The sequence below is a fragment of the Xenopus laevis genome, chromosome 4S (assembly GCF_017654675.1).
Source record: "Xenopus laevis strain J_2021 chromosome 4S, Xenopus_laevis_v10.1, whole genome shotgun sequence".
Lineage (NCBI taxonomy): Eukaryota > Metazoa > Chordata > Amphibia > Anura > Pipidae > Xenopus > Xenopus laevis.
Genome location: NC_054378.1, coordinates 42,835,801 through 42,850,127, shown reverse-complemented (window position 1 = coordinate 42,850,127; position 14,327 = coordinate 42,835,801). Strand labels below are relative to the sequence as shown.

Here is a 14,327-nt window from a genome sequence, read left to right as displayed (position 1 = left end):
GCGTTACAGATCGTGCCAGACTTTAAAGGAAAATTCATTGTAAAGTAAAAAAAACGTAAAGTAAAAAAAAACATACCCCACTACCCTACATAGACCCCCCCCTCCCTCCCCCAGCCTAGCTGCTACCCCGGCCAAATGCTCCTAAGTCTTTACTTACACCTCGGGTGCAAATTCTGTCCAGCGGAGTTCACGGCAGCATCTTCTGGCTCTTCAGAATGAGATTGGCACTTCAGCAATTTCCGTGACTTTCAGCACCTGGGCAGTTGTTGCCAAACAGAAAACTGCTCCAACTGTGCATGCGCCAATACGGCACTTACTTTCCGAAGATTACAGAAGAGAAGAAGATGGCTGCCATGAACTCCGCTGGACAGAATCTGCACTGAGGGGTAAATAAAGACTTACGGGCTAGTAGCTAGGCTGGGGGATGAGGAGGGTGGGATGGTCTATGTAGGGTACAGGTTTTTTTACTTTATGGTCAAATTTTCCTTTCACTGACTTTTATGAAGAGGTGAGCAGGAACCTCGAGTCTATGATGGCAGTGGTTGTAATCTACTTGGACTTTGCTAAAGCTTTTGATACAGAATCATACAGAAGGTTAATGTAAATTAAAGATTATTGGCCTGGAACATAGTATTTGTACCTGGATAAAGAACTGGTTGAAATATAAATTACAAAGAGTGGTGGTAAGTGGAACATTTTATAATTGGACCAGTGTTCTTAGTGGATTACCGCACGGGGTCTGTATTTGGTTATTTGCTTTTCAACTTATTTATTAATGACTTGAAGGATGGCATTGAAAGTACTATTTCTATTTTTGCTGATACAAATTGTGCAGAACTATAGGTTCTAGGAAAACTGGGCTGCAAACTGGAAAATGAGGTTCAAAATACCATTGTATTCCTTTACAGAGCTTATCTGTTCTCTGCTAAATAACCTGTGCCTTTTCTTCTTTTTCAGCTTAAATGGTTGCCCCACGTGGCTACAAAGCAGCCTACTTATAAAAAGTCTTTCTAAAGCAAACACAACGTTTACCATTGCAGGGCAACAGTACATTATATTTTAATTACTTTTAAATGCTTTTATTTTTTGGTGTTACTGTTCCTTTAAGAAGGATATAAATGAGCTGAAGATCACAGAGATGTGCAATTAAACTGGTTAAGGGGATGGAATATTTAAATTATGGGGGTAATTTTCAAGTTTGGGGTTGTGCTCTCTGGAGAAAAGAATCTTTCGATGGGGCCACGATTACTCTTTATAACCACATTAGAGGGCATTATAGACAGCTAGTGGGAGATCTATTCTTCCATAAAATGGATCATCAGACCACAGGCCATCCCCCTTTAGACTAGAGGAAAAGGATGTTTATTTGAAGCAACCAGTGATGACCGATACCCAAGAGGCCTGTCTTGAACCTAGTTGACCCAGGGGTTACCCGCGACCTTACACTGCCGACTTCCGGTTTAGGAGTGTGCCTGCCTGCCCCTTTTGTGACATCATCGGTGGGGCGGGTCTATAAATGGAGGGGGAAGTCAGGTGCCAGTGGGCGGGAGCAGGTTAGGGTCAGGTGTGGGTAGAGTTGGATGGTGTTGTGATGACTGATTCTGTTAATGCCTTTAAGAGTGACTTCTTAAAGTATATATATATAGTTTCAGTGGTGTGTGCTGGGTTCTATTTGGAGGTGTTGAACTTGATGGACTTTGGTCTTTTTTTCAACACAACTTAACTATGTAACTGTAATATAGAGGATTTTTTAGAAATGTCACATTCAGGAAAATTCTAAATATACAAAGAATTTAAAATATGTAAAATAATGGAAAGAAAATGCTCATACCCAGGATCTGTGCTGGTAGGAAAAGGACCTGAAGACATTAATTAAGAAAGGGAGTCAGGTCTTCAAGAAGCACTGTGCAGAACTGGATAAAATAGTTCAAGCTCTTGCAGTCTAAATGCTGCTTCCTCAACACAATAAAAAGCCAGAATGGTCTTGACAACCTTGGGGGAAAAAAGTATGATAAGTGCTATGAGCTTTTCAGCTGGATGTACATCACAGACACACCCTTTCATTTCGGTGTTATTTGTTGCCATCTAGACACTCCATTCCAAACCTAGCTGTATATATCAAAAAGCTAGAAGCTTGTATATCAGCAAGCAACAAATGGCTGGGGACACGGCCATTCTTGACCAAGACAGCAGCCTAAAACAATCCACCCCTGATATCTGAGCTGGAATCATTCTGATATTTACTGGGCAGGATGAAATTTACCTAAACCCCTTCTGCAACAGAAGTTTGCAGAACCATCAAAAGAGGTTTTCTCCATTCAGTGGCCATTTTCAGACCGTCCTCAGCAGCACTGTCAGTGGCTTAGACATTCAGATCTTAGCCAAGATCTTAAGAAAAATATCCTCAAGCTCATATGCTTGACAAGCTCAGTGCTGCTTTCACTTTCCTCGTCGATGCATGTCTAAAAATGGCAAAGTAAGCAGCTAAAGCATCCTCTGATACAGTCACAGCTAGACAGGCACTCTGGCTCAGACAATGGGCAGGGGATGCAGATTCTAAACAGAAACAAACTTCTCTTAAATTAGAAGGTAACTACCTTTTCTGTTCTGAATTCCTAAAGATAATATCAGACATCACGGGAGGGAAAGTAGCCTTCTTTCTCAGGGACGCAGACCCAAAAGAGATTTCCACAAACGGAACTATCACCATAGATCCTGGAACTTGTCTCAGAGGTCGTCATACAGAAACCGACCATCGACTTCCCAGTTCTAACAGATTCAAATCTCAGCCTAAGACCACCAAACTGGCAGGCCCTGAAAAACTGCACGATTCCTGACATACTTTAGACCGAGGTGCCTACTTCTCTTTCAAGAAAAGTGGGAACAAGCTTCCAACGATCAATGGGTCCTCTGCATAATCAAATCAGGTTACAAAATACCCTTTTGCAAGCTTCCACCACCAATTTGTTTCATCCTCGATATTGGAACAGCCCCTTAAGAGGTTAGCTCTACAAAAAATTGTTTGCAAACTTCTCAAAAAACAGGTCATAATACCAGTCCAACCACACCAACTTTTTCGCGGCTACTACTCCAAAAATGTTTTGGTATCAAGGAAGGGCGGAGGGTTCTGGCCAGTCCTCAGCCTGCACCCACTGAACAAATATGTGCAGTATCAAAGAATCAAGATGGAATCCATACGTTCAATTACGGCGTCCATCCCCAAAGGGGCCTTCCTCACAAAAGTAGACTTGCAAGATGTTTACCTACACATTCCCATACATTTAGAGCACCAAGAGTATCTAAGATTCATGGTATGTCAACAGCGTTTCCAGTTCAGAGTGATGCCCTTTGGTCTAACTTTGGCACCCCGAGTATTTTTAAAAGTTCTGGGGGCCTTGACTATCACATCGACAGGCTGCCACATATTTCCATACCTTGACGACATCCTGATTTACGCTGTGTCAAAACAGCTAGCCCTCAAAATGTCCCAGGACTGCATACACACTCTGTCCACCCACAGCTGGGTAATCAATTACAACAAGAGTATCAATCAACCTTCACAGGAACTGATATTCCTAGGCATGGAACTAAACTCGAGATCACAGACAGTTTCCTTACCTCAGGACAAATTTTCAAAACTCTCCTTATCCATTTTCAAACTTATATTGGCACGCACTCCAACGGTGGACAATGTTTTGAGAACTCTGGGCCTCATGGCCTCCACAATAGATGCAGGGGAGCAAAATTTCACAATAAGAATACATTCTCTTTTTTTCTCTTATTTTACCATTGCTTTGCAGGGATTTGGAGTAGCTGCAAAGTCAGAGTGCAGAAAGCTTGATCGCATGGCAATTTTGGTTTTTCACCAGGCAGATGTGGTGGAGTACATCAGACATGAAGATACCTTTATATAAATGGACAGGCATATAGCTATTTTTGTAAGATTATTTGGACTTAAACCCTTGTGAATGTGAAGCAGTCACAGCACCTAATTTGCTGAGGAGCAGTATACTCATAAGGATTTGTTCAGGTCCGGACTGGGATTCAAAATAGGCCCTGGAATTTCAAGTACACAGAGGTCCAAGCAGCACCTCACCAGCCCAATAAATAGTGACTTCCTGGCATTTGCCAGAACCCACAGATTGCCAGTCCAGCCTGGTGTTCTTGACATTTCAGTATTGTTGCTTTCTCTGGACCGACATGCTGTCTTGAACAGAGGGTTTTATTGTCCTTTTGTCCATCTATTCTATGAGTAAACTTCAACATATAGAATCTCTAGCTTTTTTCATGACATCAGAAAAGCATGCAGAGCTCGGAATACTTTCGCTCAGTAGTGAGGTCTTTTGAGTCTATGTCACAGTCCACAGTGTTCTAGTATGAGGCTTTACTAGTTTCTTAATATACAGACTCTGATAAAGTAACACTCTATGTCAGTGCTGTCCAACTACTGTGGTACCAACGGCCGGAATTCTTCTGGGCAACATAGTGGAGGGCCGATAATGGAAGCCAGTGTTGACCACTCCCTGTTTTTAAACCACACCCATGTTACCACAAGACCATGTCCACATTATTGGTGGTAACACACCAAAAACCAAATGATTGGTGCTCACTGCAGGGATATCTCTTATCACTCATATGTGAGTTGTCATATTAAGACATACTCTTAAATCCATATGCCTCCTCCTCCCCTGTGGATAACACAGCAACCCCCCCCCCCCCACAGCAAACACCTTAGGGACCCCTAACAATAATTTATTTTCAAATGCTACAAATCCCCTTGAACAAATACCAGGCTTAGGTTCCACAGGCAGAGTATGGGGCACACACAGGGAGAATAGGGCAGGCAGAGTTTGGCACACACAGGCAGAGTAGGGCACACACAGGGAGCATGGGGCATACACAGGCAGAGTAGGACAGGCAGAGCAAGACACATACAGGGAGCATATTGCAGGCAAAGTATGGCACACGCAGGCCTAGTATGGCACACAGGGAGCATAGGGCAGGCAGAACAGAGCAGGAGACAGGGAAACCCATCAGGACCACTCTAAATGTGGGCAGTTTCAGTCTGTGTCTCGGGTGTGAACAATAGAGGTGTCACAGGTGAACAATACAGGGGATTACAGTCTGAATTTGAGGTTTAAACAATGCAGGGGCCAGTTAATCTCTGTAGTGATACTTTTTAAGGGCAAAGACACACAATGCTATTTGGGGCAGATTAGTCACCCAGCAACAAATCGCCTCTTCTTCGGGGTGACTAATCTTCCCACAATGCCTTCCTCGGGCGCTTCGTTTTCCGAAGTCGCCCGAAGTTTCCTCGTGAGGCAGCCCATGTATGTCGCTGGCGGGAAGGCATTGTGGGGAGATTTGTCGCCCGAAGAAGAGGCGACTTGTCACTGGGCGACTAATCTCCCCCAAATAGCACTGTGTGCCTTTACCCTAAAGCTTAAAACATGGTAAGCATAGACAGCAGACAGGCTGTCATGTGGGGGGCCACACAAAGGGGGGTTGTGTGCCGCTAGTTGGACAGGTCTGCTCTATGTTATGCTTTTGACTGATTGGTTGCTGTGAGCTGCAAACATTTTCAACAGAATATTTTTGATAGTTCCATATATGACAACAGTGTTACAATTGAAGCCAATATATCTATATTATACTCTTTTGCTTATTGTCTTAATCTAAATCTGGGGTTTTTTGTTATCTCTTGAGCAAAACAGCTCAAGCTAAACTTGCAAAGTTGTAATATCATCATATATAAAGCATGCAGTTCTTATACCATCCTTTCGTGAAGAAAAGCAAAAACATGGATTATGGAGCTATGCATTTTATTAAAAGTAAAAATAATTTTAAAACATTTTAAAAACTAAGTTAGGTATGCTAGGCCTCCTATGTCATACAGGACATTTAGTTTGCCGCAGGCTATCCTAGATGTTTTGTAGTTTTGTATTAAAAGTAAGCACTAGAATGTTACCTGACAGTAGACATGAATACCACTGAAGATTCAACAGCTCCCTTATGGACTATTAATTAATAGTAGTTTGAAGTCTGTATTGGTAGTTGCAAGTGTAAAAACATGGATGGGAAGGGTCAGAATAAATCAGCAGAAAATAATTATTAAATAGTGGACAGGGAAAACAAAAATGCATAAGGAAGAGAAAATTGAATACATGCAGAAGTCGAAAAAGAAGAGGTCAGTGGGCAGACCAATAGAAAATAGAAAACATAAGGGCAATAAAAATGAAAAAAGGCAAAAGAAAGAAAGATTATGCTAATAAAGGTAGAAATAAAAAAATAAAGGAACATTTTGGCATCATTTTAAGAAAGCCTTCTGTAGGTTACATACATATTTTAAAATACCTGTATTTGTTTGGCAGGGCTTAAGGTTGGCAGTTAATATGTTAGATAAGGCTCAGTAAAACGAAACACATGCATCTAAATTACATTTTTTATTTCATGTCAATGTACATTGCTCAACTTGCCCTATGCAGTCTGTGTCTTTTCTGTGTTACAGCTAAAGGGGTGGATCACCTGTAAGTTAACTTTTAGTATGTTATAGAATGGCTAATTCTGAGCAACTTCTCAATTGGCCTTTGTTTTTTCTTTTTAATCGTTTTTGAATTATTTGCCTTTTTTTTCTATCTCTTTCCAGCTTTAGAATGGGGGTCACATCTAAAAATACAAATGCTCTGTAAGATTACAAATTGATTGTTATTACTACTTTTTATTACTCATTTTTTTTAGTCAGTCCCTCTTCTGTTCAAATTCAGTCTCATTCAAATCTATGTATGGTTGCTAGGGTAATTTGGACCATAGCAACCAGATTCTCAATATGCAAACTGGAGAGCTGCTGAATAAAAATCACACATAATAAAAAATGAAAACCAATTGCAAATTATCTCAGAATATCACTCTCTACATCATACTGAAAGTTAGTTTAAAGGTGAACAACCCCTTTAACTTGTCTTCAGTTTATTGCAAAAAGAAAGTTGCCTATTATTAGACCACATGCTTCCTAAACAGCCCAAACACTTGTTAACTATAACCCTTACCAGCAACATTCACATTTCATTGGCAAGAATAAATTCTGGCTCTGGGGTAGAAGATTTGTCAGATTGTATGCAGCAATCAAAATAAGACTAATCAGGACACAACAGTCACATCCATTTGGCCTGTCTGGGTGCATGCTTGTTTAATTTTTATATAAAGAAAATTGGGCTATACAGAGCATTTTAATCGATCTTCAAGACACAATGGGGCTCATTTATCAACACTGGGCAAATTTGCCCATGGGGAGTTACCTATAGCAACCAATCAGTGATTAGCTTTTTGAAGCCAGCTGCAAGTAGAACATTGAATGCAGCAATGTGATTGGTTGTCACGGGTCACTGCCCATGGGTAAATTTGCCCAGTGTTGATAAATGACCCCCAATGTGAGACTGCTGTATGTGTTTACTTAACATCTGGGTTTCTGTGTGTCTGTTGTTTTCATGTTAAAGAGACGTTTCAGAAAGTAAAGTTGCAGGACTCCTGAGGCCACAATTAGCAGACTTTGCACAGCAGACCACCAATTCACATAGTGATAATTTGATAGGAGGATGTAGTAATCAGACCCTTTCCTCATTCTTGCAAAGTTGTAATACCGCCACATATGAAGCACCCGGTTCTGTACAATCTGTGCACTTTCCTGAAGAAAATCAAAAACTTGTGAGATACAAAGCAAAGCACCTTTAACCAGACAAAATTGCAGAAGAGAGAGGAAAAATATATAACAGTAAAATACCTCAATAGTCACCAGGGTGTCATTTAACTTTTGTTTTTGATCGTCCACATGTTCTGGCCCAACACCATCATAATATACCCCGAAATTTAGGTAGACCTGTGCTTGACCAAAACTATTTTGCCAGTTGTTCACACAGATCTGATAAAACCCTGAAATAGAAAGATTGATGAAAGAATGAGATAAAGTGCTTCTGATAAAGTTGTGCATCTTGTGGAAATAACAAGTTTTCTCATTCACTCTTGAAAGGTGGTACAAAACTGTATCGATAGAAGGACTTTTTTCTGTGAGCAAATGCTTCAAAGAATTTGCCCACAAGGTAAGCCTTTAAAAAAAGGTTCAGGAGCCATCGATTTTATTTTAGCTGCTGTTGCTGTTCACTGTGATTCGCAGTCAGAATTGAATGCCACGTTTCTCCACCAGCCACGTTTTTGCCACCAGAATTGTAACAACATGCAAATTAGGAACAATCTATATACTGTATATATATTGCATGCTGTTGCAATTCTGCGAAGTAATGCAAAGATGATTACTAATCTTCCTTGTATTGTAAATTTTATATTTGTACATATTCTGTAAAATGTAAATTGGCCCCTCAGGCTGCTCATAGTTTGTTCTCAATCAAAAGAAATATGGAGCTACTAGGAGCAGTTTCAAAGGATCTGAGCTTCAATTCTAAAAGTCTATGATGGCCTTGAGCTGGTTTAGAAACAGCAGTCTCTGCCTGATTTTTGTTGAGCTTTACTTCTCCTTTAAATGGCTGCCCATTCACACAGTGTGAATATGCTTATCCACATTACCAGTCTCCTTTGTCTTGAAGTTAATTTGACCACGAGTGTCCTGTGATTGCTCAATCTGAAAGCCTTCTGGAGTAAAAGCTGAAGCAGTAACATGTTTGTTCTGCATTATCCCTGATGTCCACTGAACCTGCAGAAAATTAGATGTTCATTGCCTTGTATATATGTGATAAAGAGTAAAACAAAGCTACCACTGAACCCTTCACATAATGTATTTGTCTGTCACATGGGTCATGGGTGAAGGTAGTTTTTGCTCCAACAAGAGAAAGGCAACATGCAGTGCAGGGCATACTAACTGCATTCACCTGAACTGCAGTAAATGGACTCTGATGTAAAGTATTAACACCATACTCAGCTTGGCATAACTTTTATATATGCTGATAATAGGCACTTGTAAATTTTAGGGGCAGATTTACTAAAGGGCGAAGTGGCTAACGCTAGCGTCAATTCGCTACCGCCCACAGGGACTTTGCCAATTTACTAATGGGCTCAGGCATCACTTCGCTAGCGAAAGAGATAGACGCTAGCCTTGCTTCACACTCTTAACACCAGGTGAATTTTCGCTCTGGCAAATGGACGTAACTCACACAATTCACTAAGATGCGGATTTTACTGAACGTTACCTGTTCCGCACGACTTGCCTTCGCCAGCTCAGACCAGCTGAAGTGTATAGATCTTCCTCAATTTTTAGTGGAAAATATTTCTAAGTCCCTAAAAACACTGGCGTCTTCCTTTTTTCAAAGTGATAGTCTGCAAAAGTCCTTACATTTTTTTTCGGGTAACCGGGTTCCCCCCCTACATTTCCTAACATATGGAACATAAACTATACACTGGGTTCATGTGTAGGGCATTATAACAACTCTATTTTTTTTATTAAGGTTTCCTGGACTTGTGTAATGTAATGTATTTGCTGCAACATATACGTTCATTCAACGCCAGCATTCGGTGCCCCAGACGCAGCTTCGCATTTTATTAAATTAGTGTTGTCTAAGCGAAATTACGCCTGGCAAAGTGTAGCGATGGGTGCGAAGCCATCGCTGGTGAATTTTCGCCGGTTAGTGAATCTGCCCCTTATTATGCTCTTACCTTAAAGACCAGAATATAGTCCATAATCTCCTTGAAAGAAATTGATATGAATCCCTAAACCTTTTTACATGCAGATTTCGGGGCAAAGTAATACGTATTTTACCAACAAATTGAGCAAAATTAAAATATCTTGTGTGTTTACATCTATCATATAGCCCAGGCCTACAGTACTATCATAAATAAATCAGCCCCTAAGTGTCATTCTGGTAGAGTGCCAACATCTGTCTCAGCAATCAAACCTCTTTAGTTCAGTATATTTGCAACTAGATCAATGGTACAGGTACATGCCTGTAGGGGGTGAAGTTGTGCTGGAAGACTGAGAAAGCATTGGGTCACCTTGCAACTAAAGAGATAAGGCACTGATATTTATTTTGGCTGGCAACAGATGTTTCTTTTTCCAGCAACAGCACAAGTTTAACACAATTATTTTACAGTTGGGTTATGTGTGACCATTTGTACCATGATTTTAAATTTTACCAGATCTGCCACCTATACTGTACCAATACATTGCCTGGCCCATTAGTGCAGCTGTGAAGCCATCCTACAAATCATTAAAGGGGAACTTTTGCAGAAATGTAAATTTAATATAAGCTTCCTCATACTGAAATAAGAAACTTTCTAAATACAATCAATGAAATATTCTGCATCGTTTCCGAAATAATCCAGTTTATGTTGACTATTCATCTCTTAGCATCTGTTTCTCTTCATTCTCTCATCATGCAGGAGTTGGGTGTTAAGAAAATAACTGCCTTTTGCACAAATTCTGCATGTAGAGAGACATTATGTCTTTTGATTTTAATAGAGTGAGATCTAATACATCTTCTAGGCAAAAAGAGCCCCCCTACAAGATATATTGGGGTAGATTTATCAAAGAGTGAAGTTAGAGATCTCCACAGTCTGCAGAGTGAAATGCCGCCTCTCTCCATTCATTTCTATGGGATTTTCAAAGGAGTATTTATCAAAGGGTAATAGTGAAATTTCACCATATGCCCTTAAAATCCAATAGAAATGAATGGAGAGAGGCGGTATTTCACTCTGCAGACTGTGGAGATCTCTAACTTCACTATTTGATAAATCTACCCCAATATATCTTGTAGGGGGGCTCCTTTTGCCTAGAAGATGTATTAGAGCTTATACCACCTCTCTCCATTCATTTCTATGGGATTTTTAAAGGCGTATTTATCAAAGGGTGATAGTGAAAGTTCACCATTTGATCAATACGCCTTTAAAAATCCCATAGAAATGAATGGAGAGAGGCGGTATTTCACTTTGCGGACTGTGGAGATCCCTAACTTTACTTTTTGATAAATATACCCCATACGATAACTGTCAATGAATATCTGACACCCAACTACTGCATGAAGACAGACTGAAGAGAAACATGCTGAGAGAGGGATAGTGAAGATGTACTTGATTATTTCAGAAACGGTGCAGAATTTTTAACTGATTATATTTCTATATCTTATTATATCTTATTTCAGTGTGCAAAAGCTTATATTAAATCTTCATTTTCACAATAGTTTCCCTTTAAGCATTAAGGATGAGCCACTATGTATCTAAAAGTTGTATCCATTGATTGGATGATATTTACAGACAGTTTGAGAGTAAAGTATATATCTACTGTATATCTCATGTGTTTGTTTCACATCAGGGATATCACATGCCTACTAACCTCATACCCATAGTAGAAGTAGCCATCCTGATGAGCAAAATGCCAAAAGCATTCAGTTCCTCCAGGGCCCAGCAGGACAGCAAAGTCATAACGGTCTGCACCACGGAACAAAGGTTGGGAACTGGGGTCACTGAGTGGCTCAGACTTTTGGGCAGTACTGAACCATAAAAGGGGCAGTAGGGACACCACAACTGGAAGCATGATGAGGGCAGGCTGAAGCACAATGAGTGTAGAGACGAGGACCTAGAGGAGCTTGGCAATCATTAACCCAAGCAGCCACTGACAAGGCGTGGCACCTACTACAAAATTGAAGGCGATGGAACATTTTTAAACACCTGTATAATTCACACAGGCAGCTTACGATATTACTCAATGTTACTAATGCTGCACCAGCCTTACATGAGAGAAGGATATCATAATGTGCTTTGTCCTTTGTTAAAATATTTGTTTCTTAGGATCTACTGCACATCCAGCATTTTAATCAACACTAGGGAACAAATATATAGTAAAGTGTGAATTCAAGTTTTTGCTGCATTTTGAGAAAATCATGACAATATTTTTTAATTTGGAAACGTTCTTATTTTCAGAACATGAATTTTTGGTTTGACAGCTAGTACTTGGTGAGCTTCTACAAAAGTCTGTGGAAGGTACTGTATATTTTAAGCATTCCAGTTATTTTATAATTTGAGGTTTTTTAAAAGTCGAATTTTAAAAAAAATTGATTTTCCTGGCACACAAGTATTTTTCCCAGATCAACACAAATAAACTTTTCTAAATAGATGGTTTACTTCTAAATATGCTAGCGATTACGTTTAAAGACAATTTTTTTCTGATTGAACGAAAAAAAAATGCCGGGTGTCAGTTTTCCCGAACTGTCTGCCGCCTGCTATAATGACAAAAGGCCAGCGCCAATGGACTTGCGGCACTTCCTCGTGAGGCAACTTCGGTTGACTTCGGAAATCGAAGAGCAGTGGGTGCATTGGCGCTGGTGTTTTGTCATTATAGCAGGCAGGGGAAAGGCAGTTCGAGGAGATTGTCCCCCCGCAGAAGAGGCAATTAGTCGCCAGGCGACTAAATCTCCCCGAATCTGCCTGTGTGCTTAAACCCTAAGTCAGCCCATGTATGGGACAGATTTCAGATTGTAGTGCATTATTACACAAAAATCCACTGTGTGCTCAGGTAGGTGTATTACAACTTCTGTCAGTGCTAATATGTGACTGAATCAGCCGTTTCTCTGCCAGTGGAAAATTGCTGGTGAAGAAACTGTTGATGTAAAATTAGACAAACTACCCAAACAAAATATCACCCTCTGCCTATGGGGGGGGGAGTGGGAAAACTAGGAAGCATTAATGTCACTCAAGTCCAGTGGCGGAACTACCGGGGGAGCAGGTGGTGCGAGCAGTCCAGGGCCCCCCCGCAAGCCCGTGAGCCACTGAAAATGCGGCCGTACGGAGGGGGTGGGGCCCGGCTGCGCGTCACGCACCAGGGCTCGCCCCCCTCTAGTGAGGCTACTGCTCAAGTCTGAAGAAAGTAGGTCTTATTGAGTGACTTGCTGCCAATAATCTGCTTCTGTCATAGGAAACTGGTTCCCAAACTGTGTGTCAGGGAAAAGTGTCAGAGGGACTCAGCATTAATAACAGTTAGTGACATATAAGATGTGTGGAGAATACCTATTTACTTTCTTAAATATATTTGCAAACCCAGCATGCAGCGGCGATACTGGGAGCAGCCCTCCTCTCCCGTTCCGCGCTTAAAAATTAGCGTTGGAGCGGGTCTAATGGGGGCAACATCGCTAGTGCATTGAGCACAATAAAGCTCTTTGCACTATTGGAGCCGAATTTCCGGGTTAAAACCCGGAAGTTCGGCTCTTAAAGTTACAAGGTGCAGCCAAAACTGACCACTCACTGCCATCTGAGGCAATGTTCTCATCTTGCCTCATGGCAGGTGTGGCCCTCCAAGCATGAAAGTCTTCCCTTGGGGGGGACTATTATTTTCATCCTAAATATACTTAAAACATGACTGGATGACTGAGTGATATTTTACTATATCTGTTGATATGAGCTATGGGGGGGGCTACATCAAAAGCTGTACCTCCAAGGTGGCATTGAACTGAGATAGTTCAATGCCACCTTGGAGGTAAAAATGTTGCTTGATGCCAATGTTATTTATAGGGAAAAAACCATAAAAATATAGGAAAGCCAGTGTTTTACCCCCCAGCTCCACTACTGGATTTAGACAGCAACTATCCAGTGGGCGGGGACATTTTTTTCCGAAACATGTAGTGCTTCGATAAAGAAATTCAGCCTACATTGAAAGGCTCTCCAGTCCCTATTTCGTCTAGGATACTAAGTGGAGGTAGTTCTCCAACAACTGTTGATGAGCCTTAAAGACTAAAAGAATTTACAAACGAGTGGATTAACAAGAAATTCAATTCTTAAGGTACAAATTTTGGCTACTTTTTGGGCCTTTGGCTAGTTTGTACTTTGGAAATTAGCCAAAGTTTTTTTCTTGCCCTAACGTGTCAAGCCTGCGTCTCCCAATGCATGTTGGGTAATGTCGTTTTTGTTTAACAATTTGCCAACTGCCAAGTTTAATAAGACTACAATACCCAGCATGCAATGGGACAGACTTGTGTAGAAGTCAGGAGTTACCAGATTTTGGGCTCTCTACACCAGTCTTCAGTCCCTCTCGGAATTTTCCAGTAATGTTCCTCAATTTCAGACATTTTTGGGGCAAAAATCTGCTAGCCACTAAAATGTCTAGAGGTTGAGCTGTTTTACCAATATTTATTGAAATTGTATATGTATACATACATATACATACATATTACCTCATGGGCCCCCCTCTGTAGTTACACCCCTGGTAACAGGCACATTTGTCTCATTTTGCTTCATGGAAAAATTTGCGAATCAGTGAAAATTTGAAAAAGGTGTTTCTTCACATATTCAAATAAATTTTTTTACTTTTTTTTCACTCCACATATTGTGCTATTTTTGGG

General features: G+C 40.7%; 2 protein-coding genes across 2 annotated transcripts in view; one reads left to right on the top strand and one right to left on the bottom strand.

Annotated features, from left to right (window-relative positions):
- Positions 1–14,327, top strand: part of terf2.S (telomeric repeat binding factor 2 S homeolog) — a 125,802-nt gene that overhangs the window by 90,579 nt on the left and 20,896 nt on the right. Inside the window, exon 5 of the mRNA XM_041561176.1 lies at positions 11,917–11,976. The gene's annotated coding sequence lies outside the window, so the exon portion shown is untranslated. The remainder of the gene's footprint in view (positions 1–11,916; positions 11,977–14,327) is intronic.
- On the bottom strand, positions 6,884–11,588 carry tmed6.S (transmembrane p24 trafficking protein 6 S homeolog). Its single transcript, XM_018259924.2, has 4 exons — positions 11,330–11,588; positions 8,575–8,701; positions 7,778–7,926; positions 6,884–7,681 (listed from the first exon to the last, which is right to left on the bottom strand). The coding sequence occupies exons 1-4, from the start codon at positions 11,528–11,530 to the stop codon at positions 7,451–7,453; spliced, it is 708 nt and encodes a 235-aa protein (XP_018115413.1). The 5' UTR covers positions 11,531–11,588; the 3' UTR covers positions 6,884–7,450.

What these genes read in the sequence shown, in the direction of transcription:
- tmed6.S (XM_018259924.2), bottom strand. Translation starts at nt 11,530, where the DNA reads ATGCTTCCAGTTGTGGTGTCCCTACTGCCCCTTTTATGGTTCAGTACT. An exon ending in ACTTCTACTATGGGTATGAG is followed by an intron (nt 8,702 to 11,329) that starts GTTAGTAGGCAT and finishes AATTTTCTGCAG; the next exon opens with GTTCAGTGGACATCAGGGAT. An exon ending in CTTCAAGACAAAGGAGACTG is followed by an intron (nt 7,927 to 8,574) that starts GTAATGTGGATA and finishes TTTCTATTTCAG; the next exon opens with GGTTTTATCAGATCTGTGTG.